The sequence below is a fragment of the Pseudopipra pipra genome, chromosome 19 (genome assembly GCF_036250125.1).
Source record: "Pseudopipra pipra isolate bDixPip1 chromosome 19, bDixPip1.hap1, whole genome shotgun sequence".
NCBI lineage: Eukaryota > Metazoa > Chordata > Aves > Passeriformes > Pipridae > Pseudopipra > Pseudopipra pipra.
Window position 1 is genome coordinate 3,975,380 of NC_087567.1, and position 23,551 is coordinate 3,998,930.

Below are 23,551 nucleotides of genomic sequence, written 5' to 3' on the forward strand. Positions count from 1 at the left end.
TGACATGAAAACCTGACCAGTAGAGCTTTCCTGGTTGTTGGTCAAAAGCATTTCCCCAACTCTGATGAGAAACAAAGGGAATGTAATGGGAAAAGGGGATCAGAAACCAAGCCCGTGTTCATGACAGTGATTCCACAAAGTGCCATCTCCTTACACTTCTTTACAGAAATAATGATCCATCTCAACACAGACACATTCCTGTGTCCAATTCCATGTGCACCAAAGTGTGAATCCCTGGCAGGGGCCAGTCCCAGACCCATCCATGCCCTCGGCTCCCAGGACACAGTAGCAGGAAGGGACACCTTGGCTTGTTGGGTCTGACACTGTCCTGTGGCACTGCCAGCAGAAACTGCATTAGTCACCCCAAAATATACATCAGGATTTCAAACACACTTGTTGAGTAATTTCAACTTGGTTAATTTGCTGAATAAAATTTAATTTTATTTAAAAAATCTTATACACTATTATTCACCTAGCCCTAGTTGTGAACAGATTCTCACTTCTGAAAATAAACCACATTCTAGTCAATTCATTCAACACCAAATTAAATTACTAGTACTGGATTTTTTTTCTTAAAAAAAGTATGTTAAAACTTTACTTTTTTTTTTTATTTTTAAAACCTCTAAAGAAAACGTTGCAATTGTACAGAAATGCTTCTTTTCAGGTTATGCTTTTTTTTTTTTTTAAATGCCTGTTATAAATCCAGCTTGTGTAGAGTTTTTTTTTTCATAGTTTTTTAATATGTATTATCTGCAGAGACATTGTAACAGTTCCATTGTGTGGATGAACACAAAACTTGTACAGATTTCTCATATTTGGTCTTTAGGTAAATAGTTTCCAAAAGCTGCCTAAAATAACCACTCCAAACTGTTCAGTCCATCGTGAAAATACAGTTTTTCCTTTCACAGCGGGAAAGGAAATATAAATAATGCATCTTTATTACAGAACAGGACAAAAACCAGATTCCCACGAAGCCAATGCTTCCACTCACCTGACTGCAGGAGGAACTAAGACGTTGTGTGAGCTGAAGACTGAACAGCAGCCTTGTTTCAATTGAATTTTGAAATGTAAAGTGGAATCTATTACCACATTAAAGTGAGAAATTACCGATACATTTTAAAATGTTCAACTGCAGAACACACACTTAAAAAAAAAAAAAAATAATTATTATTATTATTACCATAATCTGGTAGCCACTGTTAGAAAACCACAACAGCTACTGGTCATGGAGACCCCGGAGGTCAGTGTCTGACATCGAAGTGTTACAGAGAAATGGGGCAGATTAATTTCTACTCAAGGGTGCTTAAGCTTAAAAATATCGAATATACCTCTGACAAGATAATTTTACTCTTTTTAAAAGGACTCGTGATAAAGAATTTCCTCTTTCTAAATGAAGAACAGTCTGTTATCTTAAACATACACAATATTAAGCGAGACTCTTGTTTTACTTTAGACTGGAAAAATATGCCAGGGACAGTCAAAGTCAACACAAAGTAACAAACAGCAAAAGGTAGCAGAGAGAGAAACAGGTAAGTGCAGCTCTGGTCAAATCCATAGCAGTTCTTTACGTCAGTTAACGGCTCATTTACATCAGAGTTTCTAATCAGTTACATGCAAGCCCAAAGAAGCGTTTGATCACTACACATGGTAATAAAATTTGATTAAATTTATCAGGCAACTGCTAAAATATGAAAATTTGCAGATGTAATAAAGTAGCTTTATCTGAACTTGAACAGGACAGACAAAAGTAAATCATTCCGTCGGTTAAAAAAACCCTACATTCAGTTTTTTACCAAACAAAATTTCACGTGAAAAGTATTTGTGTGATTCCAAAGTTTTCCGGAGTAGAAATGGAGTGATTTGAAATGTCAAAGACCCCATTGTTTTGCAAAGAAATGAAAATACACCTCAAAAATTTTCTAATTCCACATGTGAACAACAAAATACTGCATTATCTACCAACAACTGCATGGGTGGGTGGTTCGGAAAGGCGTAGCTGCCACGGTGTCGGAATGGCTCCTGCCTCTGTTCCCTTTAGGAATATACAATCGTTAAACCAGTCACACTAAGCGCTATCATGCTGCCGTTACACTGAGATCCTCAGTCCTGGAAATCATCTGACAGGTCCTGGTAAAGCTGCAGCCCCCCCCAGCACACACAGTCCGGTGGGGCAGGAGCAGAGGGGGAACAGCCTCTACAACAACACGGTTCTGCAGTTTTGACTTTTAAATTACCAAGTTTTAAGGCCACCTGTGTTTGGGTTTTGTTTCAGTGCTGAAAGTTGAAGTCTGATCACAGGGCCCCTTTCCCCACTGCGTGAGAACATGTTCCAACGTTTTAGGTGTTAAGATTTAAGTGTCTCCTTTTGGCACCACGGAGTTTGCGTTTGTTTTGTTTTTGTTTTTTTTTTTCTTAAAAAAAAAAAGAAAACAAAAAAAAAAAGAAAACTCCCCTAAGTTTCTAGTTCTGACTGCCTTTGTCACTCACTGCCACGGGTGGGGTGTCCACGTTCACAGCTATGACTATGCTCTCTCCATCCTCTGTTTTGATACGTTTGAGTTCCTGCTGTTCCGACTGGTCTCCGTTCTGGCGCTTGGTGGGCAGCGACGCCGACGCCGACGCGTGGGTGGCCAACATATGCAAAGGACTTGCAGCAGCTGGAAGAGAGGGAATAAAAACCTCAGCACCCCCATCCTTGTCAAGTCAGAGGGTATGGCAGCAAACCTGCACTGTCATTAAATGGTCAGTTCCTTTATTGGCTCCACGTGGAGCCCAGGTGAGATTTTTGGGGGTGATTGTTCAATCTGCACAACCTGAAGGACATTTTCCCCTCTCAACATTCACACTGATTTGGACAGAGGTGGGAGAACAGGGAAGCAGCTTCATTTAGTCACTGGAGAACTGAAGACAGGGAAAGATTCAACGACTGGAAGCAAATCAATACCATAACTTGTGACAGAACTGGGAAGTGGATTCACAAACCCTTTGGTAGGTTCTGACCATGTCTCTGATCACTGCAGATGTGTGACATGGCCTGGAAGGAGAACAGCACCGTGCCAGACCCAGCTGGGGCTGTAAGTCACTGCAGGAACCTCTGGAATTCAGAGCCAGGAGAAGCACGTGCCACATGCAGCAATTCCCCCGGGAGGGGTAACGAGGCATTTGCCCACAGCGTAAGGGCAGGGCTGGAACAAGCACCAGTGGTACTGGACACATGTGATTAGATTCAGATCCACAACAGCATCAGACTGACAGAAAAATACAGTTCAAATATCCTATATTAGATTGTAATTTCCCTCCATGGATGAGACAGCACAGGGCACCACTAATGGGCGAGTCCAGGCCTTTAATCCTTCAGACACCCAGAGGTTCCTCCCTCTGCCCGTGATCAGCACCTTCCTCAGTATTATTAATATTATTAAATCAGCCATTCAGTGTCTTTGCAAAGAATGCAAAATACTAATTACAGATTACTCATTCCTTGCATTTCAGGAAACTTTATCTAGACATTATGAAAGCACCTGTGTTTTTCCTGCTCCCTCCTCTCAGCACTTCACTGACATTATCCCAGCATTCCCTGCTAGTGGAGCTGAAACATCCAGTCCATGAGAAATTATTATGTGCTAAACTTGTAATTTCTTCATAGCAAGCCATCCTAGAGAATACCTGGAGTATCACCTCTGCATGTACCAAGCTATAAATCAATTTGCTCTTGTATCTCAGCAGTCATTCAGCTCCCATTAGAAAAGCTACTCCTTGCACCATTTCTGAATAGGGACCATGGAGATGTAACTCCTGAATAAAATGCCTTCCTGCAAATTTATTGTTGCTTAAATAAAATCAAGAAGTTCACCTCTCACCTTCAAACACACATTAAGACTGTCACTGCATTGTCCTGTTCGATTCTTGCAGTGGAAGGTGTCCCTGCCCATGGCAGGGAGGTGGAGTGAGATGAGATTTAAGGTCCCTCCCAACCCAAAGCACCCTGTGATTCTGTGATTATTCACTCCAGGGTCTGGTGAGTAGCAAGAGACCCACTGGGTACAGCCACAGCTGATATGTGGGAGTAGGAAACACACAAAAGAATGATGATGTTTGAAATCCACACTGAAAGCTGAAACACAGAATATCCAGTTACAAAATTTTACTGTGCAATAAGAAGCCTGAGTTTCTTTTGGACCTCAGAGCGTTCAGCTGACTCACAGGGACCAGGCAGTGCTGCCAAGCTGCTCTGCTGAGAGCAGGATCTCACAGCACCTGCTTTCTACACATGGAAAATGGAACAGGAGTTGCTCTGGATTTCTTTGCTTTCAGATGGCACCAACCTCCTTTCTCCAAGGACAAACACACACAAATGTGTGTGTAAACACAGATGTGCCCGTGCTAACACAGACACACACAAACAAACCTGTGGTTCTGTGGGCCCAGTTCCCCCTTTAGATGCTTTGCCTGAGAATACCTGCTTTCTTGCTGGTTCAGGAGTAACTGTAACAGAGAGACCAGGACCTGGAGTACTCCTCACTTGCTGTTCACATTGTGAACACCTCAGGAGGTATTTAAAGCCCAGGAATCTCCCACCCTGTCACACAAGTGACACAGTGGGAAGCACCACAACTCTACTCCTACGTGCAGCCACATTCCCTACACACACCCAGCAGCTGCCCTGTCAGGGAACATGTTGAAATCAGCTGAGTTTTAAGAATCCAGGAAAGAGACAAAAGGACTTATTTCTTACATTCAAAAAATAACTTTTCAGTGTATTTCACATGGCTCTCAGCTCAATTCACACATCCCTTCTGACACACAAAGTGCACCTCAGGTCTGACTGTGATTGCCTTTGCTGCTCTTAAGCTGGAAGTGAAGTGGCAGCAGCCACAACACTTGACCTATAAATGTCAGAGGAGTAAAAAAGAACTAAGCAGGTAATTCACTCCATTAGAAAGACTTTAGAGCAGAAATGCAGGCAAGAAATTGATATAAGATAGCCCTAAAATATTTCTGTAAACATATTTTAGGACACAAAACCTCCTTCAGTATCAGGTAACATTCAAAGCAAAACTGTAAAAACCAGCTGTGTGCACCTGAAAAGCAAAGCAAGTGGGAATGTATGGAATGATGACAAAGCACAGCCTGCCCAGTTCCAGAGGGGAACAAGGGGATTCAGATAACAATCATCTCAAAATCTTTCAGAATTTTGGTCTTTTTAGCACAGATTCAATAAAATCAGAATAAAAAGTAACAGTTTAAAAAGCCAACAACCAAGTTCTGGTTTTTTTGTTGCTGGGTTCCCAACAAACCACCTGGGATCAGATACCATTTGAATGGCTTTTACAGGAACTTCTTTTAAAACTTGTTTCTCTCTGGGTAAATCAGTAATGACAGCACTGAAGTCACTGAGGCTTCACAGGAAAAGGGATCAGGACAGGGGTGCCACAGGCCTGTGGATGAGAGAGATTATTTACAGGAGCAGGCAGTGACAGGACAATGGGGAATGGCCTCACTGACAGAGAGCAGGGTTAGATTAGATGTTAGGAAGAAATTGTTCCCTGTGAGGGTGGTGAGGCCCTGGCACAGGTTGCCCAGAGAAGCTGTGGCTGCCCCATCCCTGGAAGTGTCCAAGGCCAGGTTGGGCGGGGCTCGGAGCAATCTGGGATGGTGGAAGGTGTCCTATCCAGGCTTAATTAGGAGGGAGGACACGTTGTCACCACTTGGAACATCCCTATAATGACCACAAAGAGAGTAAGACGATGTTCAGGTGATGCTCAGTGAGGAGATACTCATTCTTACCAACAGGGAAGGAAGAGCCCCTTGCAGGGCCGTGAGCTACAGTTCCTGTGGCACTTACTCTTCAGTCTAACTACGAACAACACGAGGACAGAGCTGAGAAGGCAGCAGTGGTGCTGTGAGGTTTCCCTGGCCAAAGCCCAGCCCTGCCATACGTACCAGCAGTGCCCTGCCCCGGCAGGGCCGTGGTGATGGGCACTATGTGCGTTCCGTTCTGCGTTACAGTTTTTATGGGCAGCTGGTGCTGCCCCAGGGGCGCCTGTTGCACGATGGTGACTGTCTGTAGGGGGGTGGGCTGAGATGTCTGGATGATCCGACTAGCAGCTCCTATTGCAGCATGGCTAATAGCAGGGAGAGGCTCCACTTTCACTGCAAAACATGGGATAAAACACGGTTAAAAACAAGGAAGTGGTAAAGAACCTCCCGGTTTCACTCAATCAACCCTCAGTGGGAAAGTGCATCTATCGTTTTATTACTTGCTCCATCCTGAGAAATGATGATGCAAAATCTTCAGTTTTAGCCAAAATTTCATCTGGAAGTATTGATGCCCCATCCCTGGAAGTGTTCAAGGCCAGGCTGGATGGAGCTTGGAGCAACCTCGTCTCATGGGCTGCATTCCTGCCCACAGCAGGGAGTTGGAACGAGATGATGTTAAAGGTCCCTTCCAACCCAAACCACCCTATGGTTCTATGACTTCAAGTTTCAAATACTGACCCCTCTGCATAAAGAGGTCCCAAAACAACCCTCCAGGTTCTCACCTTTGACTTCCTTGTGGTCTCCATTCTCTTGAGGTTCTACCTTGGGCTGGGTGACCATCGCCGCTTGCGTGACGACGGCCTGTCCCGCGACAGTGTAAGTGTTTGCTGGTGCTAATCCAGTCACGTTGGTGACTGACACAGCTGGGATCTGGTGGACAACATGAACTGTCTGAACTACAGGCTGCTGGGATGTTGATGTTGTCACAGGAGTTGCAACAGTGTAGGTGACGGGTTTAATAGTTTGTGGTAGCTGCCGTTGTACAGTAATTAAAACTGGTTGGCTAGAGAGAGGTGATCCTACGAGAGAGAGATCAAAATTAGGCTGCCAATTTTCATTATTTCTTTTAAACCTATCATTCTTTTAAACTTATCACTAAAGCCTCAGAGGTTTAACTACCTCCTTCACTAACGATCCAAAAGGTAACACTGGACAATGAAGACTATGACACGTGGTTATTCCCAGCCACAGACCCGGGGTAATGGCTGTCCTGGCTCAGTAAAACCCACACTCCATTTGGGCACCCCCCAGCCCTCCCCCAGTGCAGCTACACTGACAAAGAAAATCCCCTCTCCACAGATGGGAACATGTCCATGCTTCAGGTGCTGTGTGGAGCATGTCTGCATCAGCCACACTCTCCACATCCTTAGGCTGGGAGATCCTGGTGTCTCTGTTCAGGACCATGTTTGCCCTCACCACTGAATAATCACTGGCACTTCTGCAGTGCCACAGCATCACCAAGAAAATGGACAGAAACATATATAAACTAAGGTAATTAAACAAACACATCCTTATCCCATCATGCCTTATGCCCTTTTGTTTTAAATAGAAATTTCTTCTCTCTCTTGACCCTTCCAATTCTTTTATCCCCCGCTTTGAAAGGATGAGATGATCACAGAGCTGTGAAAGGCATTTCCTTATTTCTGTAACACATGTAACCTTCTATTTTCTTTTTTTTTTTTTCTTAACTAGAGAGAATACACTTTGAAAGCAAGTGACAACTGTTACAAGACAGCACAGTCCTACACAGGACAGAGGCACAGCCTCTCCTTGGCAATGTGATCCAGGGTGCTGGAGCAGCCCCCTGCAAACAGAATCTCCCTGTTTCTGAGTTTCTCACAGATTTGCTCTGAAGGTTAAGAGATTAAATATATATGCTTTTTTGGTGAAGTCTGGGCACTATTTCTGCATGAGCCCCCTCCCTGCCCCCGCCCAGCCCAGGGCTCCTCACCTGGGGCACTCTGTGCAAATCGCGCTTCTTGTATGACGGCGAGTTTTGGCTGGATAGTGCTGGGCTCAGGTTCCATCGGGACGGGAGACCCCTCCCTGGACAGGCTCTCGGGGGTCTGGACGCCACTGGAGTGTGCAGACAACACTCCAGAGTGATTAGGAGAAGCTGGGGCACTTCTGTAGTTAAAAATGAAAGCAGCAGCTGATGTGTTTTAACCTTCCTCTAAGGAGACCGTAACACGCGGCCCACAGAAGGGGAGGGCACCTCGAGTTACAACCCAGATCCCAGGATCTTTTAGAAAGCTTCTGTTAAACAGGGACAGGATTTAAAAGCAAACTCCAGGTACAGTTAACAGAGAAGAAGTGGCTGGATGCCTTCTTAGGGAGACTCTAAGCAATCTGTGAAACATGAACGTTTCTTCTGGTGGAGAAGAACGATGAGCAAATCTCAGGCTATAATAGGGCAAGTAGTAACAGATCTGCACCAGCAGAAAGGCCATAACTTTACAGAGGGAATAATTTAAACCCAGGTAATTTCCCCATCATGAATTCTGCTCGAGCATTATCAAACTGAATACACAATTGGCATCTCTAAGGTCAACAGAATGGTAGCCGGTATGTGAGAATTTTCTTTGCAAACAGTTTTAAAATCCAGTAGATGGCAGTTAGAAATTAAAGTTATAATTCTGTAAAACCCACCAAAGGTACAGCAAGGCTTGCTTACATTAACAATGTGATAGTTAGTTATGCAAACAGAGTTCTTTTAACACTGAAAACAAGCAGTAAACACAAGCCTGGTGTATGGGGCAGCCTCCTAACGAGCCACACAGAACTCAAACACTGAGTCTGGATGAAATTAAATTACTAAACTCGTGACTGTATCCAAGTCTGTATCAGCCTGAAGATTAAACAACAGCCATAGTCTTTTTGTTCATCTGTTTTTCCTTACCTAGAAGAGAGTGGTCCCAGAGGGGTTCTAAAGCAAGGTACTCCCCTAGGCCGCCTTTTCCTAAAAGCCTGCTCTATTAATTTGCTTTCAGAGGCAGGGTCTATCCTCCAGAATGAGCCTTTGCCTGGTTCTTCCTGGGAACGTGGTACTTTGATGAAATAACGATTCAGAGAGAGATTGTGACGTATTGAATTCTATGGAACATAAAAAAATATGTAGAATTCATATAACTTTTCCAAGTCAGAATGTGGCCTAGTGCAGCAGTTTGTACTACAGGAGACTCGGGGTTCAGCTCTTTAATTCCTTAATTCAACAGAACTCAGAGCACTGCCAAGGCAGTGCCATAAACCTGAAAGGACTCTTGCATTTGTCAAACCTTTCCCAACAATTAAAAACCCAGTATGCTAATTGGAAATAACAGGAATCCCATTTTAAATCTCTCATGAGAAACACGGTGATCGCAACCAACTGTTAGGACACCACAAATACTTGTGCAGAATGCAGTGATAAAGAGAAAAATAAAGAAAAATTACCAGTGTTCATACACAACCCTTCCCCAGGTGTCCCACAGAGTGTCAGCTCCTTCTAGGAGGGCCAGCAGAACACAGCAGGTACTGATTTTTGATCCTAGACCATAACCCTGCTACTGTTCCACAGTTCAGAAAGAAAAGGTTAAATTACACAAGTTCCAAAGGCAGCTGGATTGTTGGGAGTTCACCCACAGTCCAGTCTGCCTCAATAAAGGAGCCAAGGATTTAGTGTGTCTAGAAAAACACCAAGTGGCAGCAGGTCCTGAACCGGGTTTTCCGCGAGCTCTTCGTTACCTCGATCTCTTTGCACGTTCCTGTGTCCTCCCTTTGCTGCAACACCCCCCTCCCCTTGCATCAAAGTGATGTACAGAACTGCTGACACCCTCAAGTGGCTCTGTCTGTGCTTGGCTTTGCACACAGGACTTTTTAAATTTTATTTTTTTTATTTTTAAGATCTATAAACCCCAAAATCTCTCTCGGTACTATCACTGAACAAGAAGAAACTGCTGCTAAGTGTTCCTGCTGAAATACTCGTGGGGGAACAGGGGTAAGTGGACAAAAAGCTTTATGTTAACAAAAGCCCTCAAAAATTTGCAAAATCAAATGTAAATCTTGCTCAAATATCTGAGTTCATGACCCTGATGGCAAGTTTGGAGAACCTAAAGCAATGATAACCATGTATGGTTTCTTAAAGGCAAACTGATGAAACCAGAGATGGTTTTCTCTGCCAAAAATTGAAACATAACTAGAAAGATGCCAAGGACATGTTTATAAATTGTATTAATTTCTCCATATGTTAGAATAAGAGAGTAAATCCAAAAATACCTCCTAAAATAAGTTCACAGAGAGTCTTCAAGTGCTCAACAAAATGAGACCTTTGAATAATAAAGGATATAAATAACTCAATGCTATTTATTAAGGTACAGGATTGGGACACTATACATGCGTGTGTACTCTATGTTTTGAATAATAGGGGCATATATAGCCTCAAATATGATTTCAAACATCTATCCTACATCACCCTAGCTGTAATCCAACTCCTGATGGATAGAAGCTGGCAGAGCAGTGACTGAACAGCATCTGATTTTCAGCTTTTCCAATTGTTTCTCTGAATAGGTGCTAATTAATTACTCCAGAACACACCATGTCTGCTGTGTCTGTCACCTTGGCTTTCTGGAGCATTACACCCCCAAACACACCCCCTGTTCTACAGCAGAATTCCTCACCTGAGCACAACAGTGTGTGTGTGTTGGGTTCACCATGCTCAGGTAAAGCAGCATCACACACACACAGACACTCAAGATGCTGCAGAATAGGAAGGAAAACACACACCAACATTTTATAAACAGAGTCTCGTTGCTAAAACAGATCTGTCAGCATGTCTGCAGCCAGGATACTGCACTGTTATGTGGGAAAGGGAAACAAAAGAGACTTCCCAGCCACAACAGCAGCCAAGTCCTGGCCTAGCCAAACCCTTAGCAAACAGCCAGGAACAGCTCCATTCCTGCTAACTTGGGAAAATGATCCAACTTTCATGTAGGTCTCATGACAAATAACTACGTGATTAATATTTCAAATTCTCTTCCTCTGCTGCACTCTTCAGTCTTCCACTTGGACAGCCAGTGTTAACACTTCCTAACTTTTCCTCCCCCACACTTTCTCCACTTTTCACCTCCCTGAAAATAACTCCAGACACGCCCCTGCTGCAGAGTGAGCAGCAACCAGCGACACTGATCCCCACAATGGACAGTGTGCCCAGGGCCTTACAGGGGCAAAACTGTGCTCCTGGGCCTCTGAGACACCCAAAGCAGCACCAAAGGCACTGAACCTTCATGTGTGTGTGGGCAGACTCTGCCAGACTGATTTGTACTCGGTTAGTCATCCTGGCAAACGCTGGGGCTGGTCTTTTCAACATGAAAAGCAAGCAGAAATTAATTCTGCAGAGTTGAAGGGTTTGGTGTAACTCGGTACAGAAATGGGCAAGTTCACAAATAAAACAGGGCACGAACCAGGGTGAGATAACAACAGATAACACACTTGTTCCTTCACTTATTGCATGGTCAAGATCACTGTTCCCAAATAAAACTGCACTTGTAACATTTAATATCCTTATTTTATCTCAAGATAGCAATCCGGATGTTTACACAACTGTAAGCTCCAGAACACACCACCATTCCTAGATAGCAGATGGTATTCAAACCCAGTGCCAAATGTACTTTCCTTCCCCCAAAGTCTGTCTGTACTAGAGGTTTAGAGAACACCATTCCATGAATACAGCAATGTTTCAAATAGAGACTAATGTAAGTTGCTCACTTTGTTGGAGGACTTACAATCAGGAGAAAGACAACACAGTCATTTGACAAACTGTTTCTGAAGGGCTCTGAGGCACCAACTGCTCAAGACCATTTACAGCTGCCAGCATTGCTTCCAACTAAAAACAAATATTCCAGAAATCAAGCTTACCTGCCAGCCCTTGTCTGCTGTCCTGTAGTAAGGATAATTTTTAGTTATGTGCGTATAAATTCCATTTAGTGTGAGCTGCTTATCCGGGGCCATTGTAATTGCTTGGACTATTAACTGTGCATAGGAGTAGGGTGGCTTAGAGTCATCCTGCATGGGAACAAGGAAATCTGCATTAATAAACTTTATAAAGATATACACACTCCTTTCTACATCAAAAGTCACACAGCGTAACTAATGTGACTTAAGGCACTTTTGAAATGACCAAAATCTGAAGTCAGAAAAGAAACTAAGATAACTTTGTTCTTCTGATTAGCAATTTTAAGATAACATAAATTTTGGAGACACATAGAACTGCAAAGAATTTTCAACAGCCTGTGAACAGATCTGTATCTGAGACTGCACAGACCCTCCCCCAGGGGAGAGGGGTAAACCAATCAATTAATCAACCTCACTTCTGATCACAAAACCCTGCACGTTGTTTTCAAAGTCTGTGATCTTAAATTACGACTCGGTGCACATGTCTTAGCAAACAAAACACCCCAAAATTCACTTGAGGTGTCATTTCTGGGACTGATTCCCAGTCCTGTTTACCTTTGGGCTGTCTCCCCCCGATGCTTCCTTGTCGTTTTCCGACTGGGAATTGTCGGCCATCAGATGTAGGTCAGATGGGATCCCACGGCTCATCTTGTACCCTGAAGAGCCAGCGCCGCGGGGGCTCGAGGGGCAGGAGTTTGCAGCACTGTAGAGCATAAAAAGAAGATCCTACTATTTTGTTATACAGTTTATCACCACACTGTGTCTCATCAAAAAGCTCTTTGCTGCAGCAAAGCCACTACCAGAGCTCTGAGGCTGTCAGGGCTTCCAGCACAACCCCCACCTTCCAAGCCTTGCTAACTCAGCCACGGGAATTACAGTCCTGCCAGGTGCAGCTCAGCCTTCCCTCCTCCAAGAACCAGGATCAACTGATTTATTGGGCTCTACTCTATTTGTGTAAGATTTGCCCACACCAAAGTCCACTTTAGCTGCATCAGCAACCACCAATTTTGAGACAGTAACTGGAAATAAGACACACATCTTGCATGGAATTTCTGCCATATGCTTGTGTTCAGTCTGCTCACCAAAAAAAAAAAAAAAATCACTTCTCCTGGGTAGTGTTTTTGCACATTTGAGAAAATACAGCAAGAAGTGAGGAAAAAAATAGGTTCGGTTCTTATTTAAATCTCAGCCAACATTGTTTTAAGTGTTTACAGGCATGTGCACATACTGACACACACATGTGTATAAAACCCATACTCTGATCTGTAAATGGGATGCATCAGCACTGACTCAGCTAATTTAATGCAGCATTAGGCCAGCAGAGCAGATACACTGTTAGAAAGCAAGAGATGGTACCAAACACATACAAGAGTATCTCTTAATACTTCACATTCTGCCATCCATCACGGAGAAAGAGAGATAAAACTGTGTGTAATTCCACTGTGACATCCTTCTATCAGTGTCCCCTGCCTTGCACAGGCCTCAGGAACTGCAGCTGCACAAAGCTGGTTTGCTTCTGCAATTTCCATTTAGCCAAGAGGAAAGACACACTCAGTGGGTGATGTCTGTCCCCTTCCCCAAAATAATTCTGGCAGCTCCCTGCTCTGCAGTTCATACTGCAACTGATTTCAATGCAGCCCTCAGGAATTCCAAAAAACCAGAAATCCCAATGGCAGAGCCTGCAGTGCCCCCAGAACCAGCCTTATCTCCACAGACAACCTTTAACCTAACTTGAATCTGTGGTTCAAAATGCAAAAATAATTAACTCTAGACAATGTTATTCAGATTTATACAGTAAAGCTTTAAGAATTTTACATCTGTCGAGGTTTGTTTGTCTGCCTGGTCCCTCACATTTTTTGCTACCTCCCTTTTTGCCTACAGAAAGAGTCAAGCAGTGCAGACTGGGCAATATATATTTATATAAAAATACCCTTCAAGCTTCACATCACAAGAAATCCACCAACAATTTGCTACTAGTGATATACTTACTATAAGAGGGAGATTGGATTTTTTAAAGTGTTGTACAGAAGAATCCTTGATTAGAGCCAAAATGTGTAGCTAATTTATTTTTTTCAATATAGGTCACTGCTGCTCTGTGTTTTCACGGATCAGCTGACAACATCCCTCTGCTCTGCTCACTTTAGCATATATTGACAAAGCCACACATATGGTACAATCAAAGCAAGTTTACAAGTCTTCTACAAAACAGGGTGATTTGCAGAGAAGCTGTCAAGCTTTGCTCTCAAAATAGACTCAGAGCTGTCGTCTTTTTTTGCCTGTAATAAACTACTCAACAGGTGCATGAAAGCCCTGAAGAGAATCACAAAATTCACAGTGAGGCAAAGGCTGTGGGGATAGATGGGATGTTATCTGAAATACCTGTGACCTGCTCTGTCATTTCTTGGGCAAGATGTGTTTTCCCTGCATTTTTATAAGAAAGCAAACCTGTTATACAGTCAAGTCTAGATCTCTTTTCTCTCTGCTTCCATCACTTATACAGATGTCATTAAACACTCCAATATTGAGATCAAGATCTTGGCAAGCATGAAAGAACTCAATTATCCTTACATTCAAATTTCATTAACAAGTTGTACATTTTTAAAAAGCAAGCACGAACAGTCCTTTGCTCCAGTGAAGACACAGGAAGTGAGAGGGGACAAAAAACACTTTCAAAGGCACGTACGTGACTCTGAACCAGCTTTCAGTGCCTTGACGTGGAAGTTTTGCTCCTGAACTTCCCAGGAATTTCAACAATTCTGTCTGAACTGATTTTACTGGTTTGTGGGGATGAGTTGCTGGTGTTAGTTGAGTTTGGTCCCAAGTAACATGTCGGTCAATGGCTACAATTCCCAACTGAAGCTGCAGGGCAAGGAAAATCCCAGATCCCACTCCCCTGGAGCACTGTCCAGAGCCTGCACCTCACTCTGGATTTTAAGTAAAATGCCTGTTTACTCCCAGCAGTGACTAATCAATAACAAAGCTCCTGGAGTAAGAGATCAGTCCATTTTCCACACTAATGATAACCCAAAACCCCATTTGTTCCGGTGATAACTTTGGGGCAACAGTGACAGATCAGAATGTTTAAAAATGGTGTGATTTAAATTTATTTAAAGTGTTGCCATAAGCATGCAAGAGCAAAAAGCAATCTTAATCAGCTGGAATGCAAGAAAAAGATCTGCTGTCTTACTGTTCTAAGAATACCAAGCTCCTGAGCAGACTGTTACACATTTGTTAAATCAGAATATCACAGACTGTTCATGCAACTGTGTTATTAGTCAGCAGAAAGGTGGTTTCTCCAGGGCAGGTAACACTGAGCTTCAACCAAACTTTGGCCTCAAAAGCAAAATACTGAATGAGGAAGCTGTGCTGAGCCTGTCCATGGCCCTGCATCCCACCTGCAGGGTTTAAATACCTGATAGTTCCCGTGGGAGAAGGGAGAGGGCTGATCAGGTGAGCCATGTTGTCTGGAATGTTTATTGTTAAGGGAGAGATCTGGGGTTGCACAGGCTTCACTGGGGACTCTGGGGCCTCCTGTTTTTCTCTCTTTTCATTGGACAGAGCTGTGAATGTTATCTTGATGTTTGTGCTGGGAAACCTGAAAGTACAGCTGGAAAATAAAAAAAAACAACACACAAATATATGAGCCACTTGTTTACACAATGTAAGACTTTCTGTATAACTTGCACGTACCACCTAAGCTCATTTAGAATTTAAAAGCTACGGTATCTTATGTAATTACCCACAACCATCTCCAATTTACAGATCACAGACAGACCAACGTGACCAGAAAGAGATCCCCAAGTCAGCAGCTCTGACATCTGGAAAGGAACACAGGCACATGAAATCCTTTCTAACACGGGCACTTTATGTGTTGTCTCCACATTTCTTGAGGTTCACCCTGATCCTGCACCAGCCCCCAAAGCTGGTTTGTTTGGAAGACAAAAGCCCATTATTTTATGATGCCAAAGAACAGCTACAGCAAATGAACAAGTAGGTCCATGATAGCAAAACTAATCAGGAGCATAAACGTTGGCCAATTTGAGGTCTACTCATTTTCATAGGGTTGGTCTAAGAGATTTCTTTTCTCTTAAAATACCTATTAAATTAAACATATATCAAACTAACTCTGCTCATTTACAGAGTATATTGCTGCTGTAGTACTACATTCAAGTATCTTTTCTTCAGAGCTGAATTTAAGACCCAATTTCAATAAACTGCCCATTTTCATATATTGCCAGAGATTACATGCCCAAATTTAATGACTAACAATAAATTAACAACGTGCAATTGTTTAGAAATTTGAAATTCAAACCACAGTGCATCCACCTTTAAGTATTCTCCTTTCTACATCCCTGTTCTCAGCATTTAGAACTGAACCCAATTAAACATGACAAGCTGCTTCTAACTTCTCAGTAAATAAACAGATTGAGCAAACAAGAAACTTAATTTTCTTTCAACAAAAGCATCTATAAAAATACAGTTCAAGTAACTTTACTATCTCCTCATTCTTAAGCTGTCAGACTACACCAAACCCACAATGACATTTACACACCTCCCACACGGCGAAAAGGACTTTCCAACGACACTATACCCAGAAACAAACCTCACAAAATGTTGGGTTTGGTTTGGGTTTTTTTAAGTGTTTCTAGGTAGATCTGGTTTTACACAGAAAGGAAACAAGAGCATGCTGGAACAGAGGTGAGAAATGAGCTCTGAATGCGAGATAGGCTGTAAATAAAAAGTGCTCATTTCTCTGGAAAAATATATTAAACATAAAAGTGATGTAAGAATTGGAAGGAACACTCAGCTGTGGAGTAGCCTTGAAAACATGAACTCTCCTGTGTTTTGGCTTTTATTTCCTAAAACGAATCTAAGGCTGTTCCTAGAACAAAGGTAGCATTTGATTTTCACCGTGTCCCTTGCCACACGCACTGCAGTGATTCTTCTTCCCTACAATACACACCCAAGGATCAGGAAAGAGAGAAAGAATCCACAGTGACCTTCCTTTTCTCTCTGTCTCACTCCTCAGCACGGCCCGTGGCCGCGTTTAACAGCCGACCTATTTCTGAAACACGCTCCCTGCACTAAATTAGGAACAGAATCTGTGCCAAAACCTGCACTCGCGTTTCAGCGAGGAAGTTAAAGTGGACCAGTTTCTGGGTTGGGTTGGGGAGTTTTTTAGTATCTTCAGTAACAACTCGGTTCTTTCCTTTTTCCAGTAGGATGTATTTTGTGTTTATATTGTTCTAGTGGCAGTGGAAAGAGGTCTCGGCTGTTTTGGTAATAAAATTATTTTCTAAGCATTTCGGTTAATCAGCAATAACGACAACACTCCTCAAGTGTATGCAAAGACAGCAGCCAAAGATTAAGTAGAAGTCCCTGTGAGCAGGTGAACAATAACATCTGTTAGACACAGAGACAGATGTAAATTTTAGTCACCTGTCCAATGTCTTTCATGACTGAAAAATTTACCTTCAGTATTTTCAGGCCAAACTTATTTCAACTCAAGAAAAACGTGGGAACAACTGGACATCTCTTTAGGTGCTCGTTCCTTGATCCCACTGAAAAATCCTTGTACAGAACACTGAGCAACCTGAGTCCTACAGTGCCAGACCGGGTGAGGATGGGGAGAAGGCAGATGGGTAGGAGCTGGATCTTCACAACTTAATACAAGTACCACAAATATGGAGAGGTAGAAAACACGTACTCGACAATTCCTTCAATATTCCATGCAGGCACATGTATTAAAACATCTCCCTTCTTACACTGCTGCACCCTCTGGATGCATCATCTCCCTGGGGCACCTGAAGGCAAGTGCAGCTCACTGACTGGGGTGACAGCAAAGCACAGGTTCAAAGCACAGCCCGGATCTGAGGCTCTCAAACGTTGATCAAGGTGGGGAAAAAACCAGGTATAAAATGCAGCCCCAAACCAGAAGCTTTGGCCAACCAGGGGTATTGCACAGGTCATAACTGTGCCAAACAAACTTGGAACTCACAAGAGAACCCAAGGGCATCACCAGTGCAGTTTGCCTTTCCCATGCTGAGCCTGAAAGGACGGTGTTGGTACGGAAGACACGATGTACTCACAAATCCCTGTCTGGCTGGAGCATGCAAACACCTGAGCATTATCAGAAGACCACATCTGTCAATTGATTCATATTTGTAAACAGGTTTTTTCAACAGAAGCCTATTTTTATAGCTGGAGCTCAGCCAAAATGCAGAATAAAGAGTGTGTACTAACCAAAGGAATTCCTGAATAAATTGCATTTATGCAAATGTATGACATTTACTTCCAAAACCAAAGCACAGAACGTGTTCTAATTTGATCAGAATCAAGTTGGTTTTGGCATATTCTTTAGTTATACAATGAACTAAACAAAAACCACAGCACACCCACAGGGAGAGACCTCATCCAACATTTAGAGCTCAACAAGCCCAAGTGGATTTTACTTACAGTTTAAAGCGTTTACAGCAGTTTCACAATGTGCTACCACAGGATGGCTGCTGGAGGAGAAACTCATCCAGACAACCCACTTACAAAAAAAAACCAAAAAGGAAAGAAAAGAAGCAGTTTTGTAAGCTGTCAGCTCTGTGTACCTCATCTAACCACCATCCTGCCTTTATAGGACGATGCCATTTGGAGCAGGAAATCAAACAGAGCCACCAAGAGGTTCCTAAAACCAGACATTTGCAAACCATCCACGTTTAAGCAGTTCTATGGCAAAAAGTGTGTCAGGCATCCACGTGACAAACACACAACTGCACCAGCTGAGGTGCCAATTTCGTATTTTATGTATTTCAAACAACTGTTCTCAGTACTTGCAGTTAAATAATGCTGAGCATTTCCTGACAACGACGAGTCCTTGCCTTGTGCTTCCTATGGAGCATCACAGCAGAGGCCAGTGTGTGATCCAGGGAACCACAGTGGTGTCACAACTAAAATGCAACTCACTGCCTTAATTATTCTTTTTTAAATTAAAAAAAATGTTCATTTTGGTTTGGCTACTGGAAAACAGACAAGAAGCATCAAACTACTCCCTAGAAAACTCCTCCTGTCTCTGCAGCTCCCAGCAAACACAGCAATGCTGATCCAGGCAGGACCTCTGCAGAGTTTGGCAACTTTGCAGGGTGTCAGAGAAGTGTCTCAGGGGAAAATGTGCCAAGTCTAGTTTTGTCTCATCTGTATTTCTAATATTTTGTCACGTCACCTCAGCAGTTCTGTCTGTACTGCAGGGAAAACCTAATGATACACTTGTAATTCTGCCTGTGTGAAAACCTGATTGAAAATGAGGAACTTCATCCTGTCTTCATCTGGGAAACCAAAACAGAGTAGTAGGAATTCAATCTTCTCCCTGTACATAAACCTTGCTGTGACACCCAGTGCCTCAGTATCCTTTGAATTATTCCAGTTGAATTGTCATCCAAGAACCAGGACCAAAACTGGACAGCAGCTGCCATCCCACTGCTCTTTTATTAGCACCTCCAGATTTTAAATTCCAACAGATTATGAGGGTTCAGCACTGAGACCCCCCCCAGTCATGGCAGCTCACACTGCACAGTTCAATTCTTTCCCACTGACTGTGACACTGAACCCCAGGTAACTTAAGGATCCCCTGAGATTTAAGCAGATCTAAAAGCACAACGAGCTGCAAGGCTTTTGAACTCTTGTTGATTTACTGAGAGCAAGGACAGCTTCAACTTTTCACATTACAAACCAAAGACCCTCAAAAGAACCCAGTCAGCATCTGGGAGATTGCTCTTGTCGATTTTTGACTTCAAATCCGTTCAGAGCAGTGGTGTGACCCCCACAAAGAGAAGCAGAGGTCATCATCAACATCTGCACCACTAAACACAGCCTCTCCACTTTGTTTTCTCTGACTGCACAGCAGCCTAAGATGATGCTATTTGTACTTCCTTCTGCTATTTTGATCGGTGACCTAACAAAGAAACATGGAAATCACCACACTGGTTATGGCCTCCCTTCCATGGAAGGGAGATTTGAAGCTAATCCCTTTTCTAATTCCTCTTACCTCCCTACTTAGGACCCACTTCCCAGCTGGTCTTTCCACTCGCTCCAGTAAAAATTACTCTCACTGCCAATTCATTCATTTACAGTTCTGGTAGAAGATGTGCACACTGACACTTCATCACCAGTACTGCAGTGCACACTTCCAGGCCAACTTTTGATACATTTGTATTTTAGAAGTCAGGCAAAAATGGTTTTTTTACATCTTTCAAACAGAACTTCAGAGAAACTGAGTTTGGAAGTGACCTCTGAGGGGTCCAGCCCAATCTCCTGCTCAAAGCAGTTAGATGAGGATGCTGAGGGCCTTGTCTCACTGAATTTTGAAGCCAAGGATAGAGCTGGGCAACTCATTTCTACAGTTACACTCTCAGTTGGTGAAGGGGTTTGATATTTGTGTAAATTCAGGTATGATTTCTTGGTTGCAACTTGCAACAGCTGCTTGTGCCCAACCTGTCAGCAGAGCCTGGCTGCAGCTCTTCTACAACTCCCCTTCAGGCTGCAATTAGATTCACCTCTGGGCTTCTCCAGGGAAAAAAAAGTAATAAAATCGAGGTCATTTAGCCTCTTCTCACCCCCCTGTGTGCCAGGTCCCTGAACACCCCAGCAGTGCTCCCCTCCCTCCTCAGTCTGGCACCAGTTCTGTGTGTCCACTGTCACCCCCCAGGACGAGGCCAGGCCCCACCAGTTTGAAAGCACAAAGAACCCCAATTCCATCATCTTTTCTTCATTTGCTGCTTCATTTATTATTGATTCCATCCCAATGGATTATTAGGAAATCAATTATGCATTAAACAATATGTAGCTAGGGGTTTTAACCAGTTTTTAAATGAACAAGGCTTAAAAGGTGAGTCTTAACAAATACAACTAGAAATGCAATGGGGGGTAAAAAAAGCTTCGAACACTGAAGTATAATTACATTTTTTCAGTCTTTGTAAAGCCTGTGTGTGGTGCCTTTGTGTCCTAGAAAAAGGTGCATCTCTACAGAAAGAGGTACCTCTCACTCATCAAACTGCCACACATAAAACACTCAGAAACCTGGGAGATGAGATGAGACTGTGTCTTGGAAACACCTGAAAGAGGTAACTTCAGATAACTTGGGAAAAGCAACAATTCCCACACCAAGGAGAAAGCAGCAGCTTTACTCAGCCTACCCTTTTCAAAAAAATACACAATTAAACTTTCTAACTTCCTCATCTCCTGGATTTTAAACCAAAAGGTTTCTGATTGCTCAACACCAAGAGCAGGCATACTAAATTATTCAGATCCAGAATTTATTTTTAAGACTTTGGGCTGTGTTTAATTGAACTGGAAGTCAATACCACAGTCCATTTCCTGAAAAGAGTCATCACCTTTAGATCTGAAAGAATCAACAAAACCAAAACTTATTAAGAAGACAAATTGAACTGAGCTGCAGTTTTTATTTCAAGATAATCTAAAAATACCCAACAGTTAAAAATCTGGGCTTCCAAACTAATAATGAAGGTAGATCTATAAATTCATCCAAATAGTCATATATTGAATAGCCACCTGAAAACTCCCACCACTAAATCATTTCTAATAAAACAGGGGTTACTAGAAAAAAATCCCCTAAGTTTTTGTAGTAAGCATTGTTTTGACTCTTTAAACAGAAATAACTCTTCAGATATTTCTTTACAAAGTCTTTTCTAGGATTACATTAAGCAATAATAGGAAAAATGCTAAGAGCATAGGAAATTTTACCATGGATACACTGAAAAAAGGTGATCCAGTATATTACAATACTAATCAGATGATAATCATTTTCTTATTGTCCTAACCAGGGAGAACTTTTTTTCCCATGGGCAATTTTTTTTATGCAGGTGCTTGTTCACCTACATGAAGTTCCACCTTGTGCCCCTGGTAAGAGATTTTAAGTTTTAACATGGCATTTGTGAAGCTTCTTCAGGAGTACCTGTTTTACTCTATTGATGGTGATCAAAAAAATTGACTTATAATATTCAGATTAATGTCACACAAAGCCCAACTCCTCCAGTAGGTTTTTAGGAAGTTTTTGATGTCCTTCTTGCAGCTGACCACAGCCTGTGGGAAATGTGAGCACCCAGCCCAGCCAGAACAGGGCATCACTTCCTACAGGTCCCATGTTCACACCCCATCGTGGTAGGATGGATTCCTCCTCCTCCCTGCTTTGAAACTAAGTCCTGATGTGGCTAATTTACCATTAATTTACATTCAATTATGTCTGGCCATTACTAGTCAGGACACTTCTAGAGGTTACCCAAAAAGCAATTGCCATTTAAAGAGTGGCAGCTTCTTCCTCTGGGGAGTGAATCCCGACCTCGTGCGTGTTCCCCTTAATTCTCTGCATCCTTTGCCATTGATTTCTGTGGCCCAAGGATCAATAACTGCACAGCATGTCCCCCCCACAGAGAGCAGCAGGGCTCCATGGCACGCTCGACCTCTGCTGCCAGGAGGAACAAAACACTCTCAACGTTTTTAAACCAGCAATTTGACTTTTCCTTCGGAGCTTTTCACAAGGAGCTGGGTGTTTTTTCAGGTGCTCCATCGAGCAGGATGGAAAACACCCTGAAGATTCCTGATCTATTTACTCTCTCAGATGTCTTAAGATTCAAAAGGAAAGATCTCTGCAGCATCACAAGGGATGAAATATTGCTGTAGCCTCATGTTAATTCAAGCTGCCTAATAAAACACTTGTACCAAATTGTAAGCAAAGGCTGGAAATACGATCTGGCTGTAAATTAACGGCTCCCCCATGGGAAACCTCGGTTCCAGACTTCCCTGCTCGTGTTTTAGCAAGTGCATAAGCAGTATGGGAAGTTGTTGGTTGGTATTCCTTGCAGGAAGGGTGCTGACCTGCCTTCAGAAGGCTCTGGAACAAGCATGCCTGCGTCAAGAAATGATCCTATGACAGCAGAATATTGATGACGACAACAGGAACATTCCTGAAGCACCAGCAGCAAACACCAACTGAGTAATAAACACATGACCTTGTCTGAAATGGTGCTCAGCTCGTTCCCACTCGGAGCTGACGTCATGAGAAACTGGGTATTTTTAACCCTGTATTCACAATCTCTCCAGGAGTGTTTCAGAGTTTAGGCTGAAATGACGTGTGGAGTTGTTCCAGCACAGCAAATTTTGCTGCAAATGTAAAGAATTCTATTAGCAAGCTGAAGCTGATCTCAGCCATGCCCTGCATTATTATGCTACAGGAACAGGCATCACAAAAGTGCCATCACAAATGTCCAAAGGTTCCTGTTTTAGCAGCCAGGCACCTCATTTTCTTTGCATCCCAACCACACAGACACTGCTATCGATCAGCAGCAAAAACATTTAGGTTATCTTACAGTCGTGGCAGTGTGTTGTGGTTAATTAAAATTACCTATCTCCAAATCACCAATTCCCACTGCACTCTCCTCTCTCCTCTTAGAGGGCAAAATATTTAAACGAGCAAAAAGAAAAAAAACAAACTAGAAACCCAAACAAAACGTACAGAAATGCAATGCAGGAGCCCTGCACAGGCTGCAGGACTGAGAAAGCACTTGGCCTGCAGGCAGGAGTGTAGGCAGCAGTTACTGTAGAAACCGAGCTCTTCCCTGCTTTTCTCTCAGCAAAAGAAAGACACAAAAGGGCTGGAAAACAGCGATCGATGGGAAGCAGCTTATAAAGCTGCTTGTCACATCTGCTGCAGGAAAACCAGACACTAATTCATTAAAACTGCTCATGTAATGCCTCTGGAATTTGAGGCTCCCCAGCCTGTGAACACAAAAGAAACTCCGCC

General features: G+C 42.9%; 1 protein-coding gene across 5 annotated transcripts in view; it reads right to left on the minus strand.

Moving 5' to 3' along the window:
* Positions 1-415: 415 nt before the first annotated feature.
* The window catches only part of FOXK2 (forkhead box K2), a 54,596-nt gene continuing 31,460 nt past the window's right edge, over positions 416-23,551 (minus strand). For all 5 annotated transcript variants that reach the window (XM_064675690.1, XM_064675686.1, XM_064675688.1 and 2 more), the window contains exons 2-9: positions 15,161-15,355; positions 12,304-12,451; positions 11,713-11,859; positions 8,720-8,913; positions 7,772-7,947; positions 6,543-6,839; positions 5,944-6,153; positions 416-2,657 (exon numbers count right to left, since the gene is read on the minus strand). In XM_064675690.1, coding sequence (XP_064531760.1) covers positions 2,461-2,657; positions 5,944-6,153; positions 6,543-6,839; positions 7,772-7,947; positions 8,720-8,913; positions 11,713-11,859; positions 12,304-12,451; positions 15,161-15,355 — 1,564 coding nt within the window. In that variant the 3' untranslated portion in view covers positions 416-2,460. The remainder of the gene's footprint in view (positions 2,658-5,943; positions 6,154-6,542; positions 6,840-7,771; positions 7,948-8,719; positions 8,914-11,712; positions 11,860-12,303; positions 12,452-15,160; positions 15,356-23,551) is intronic.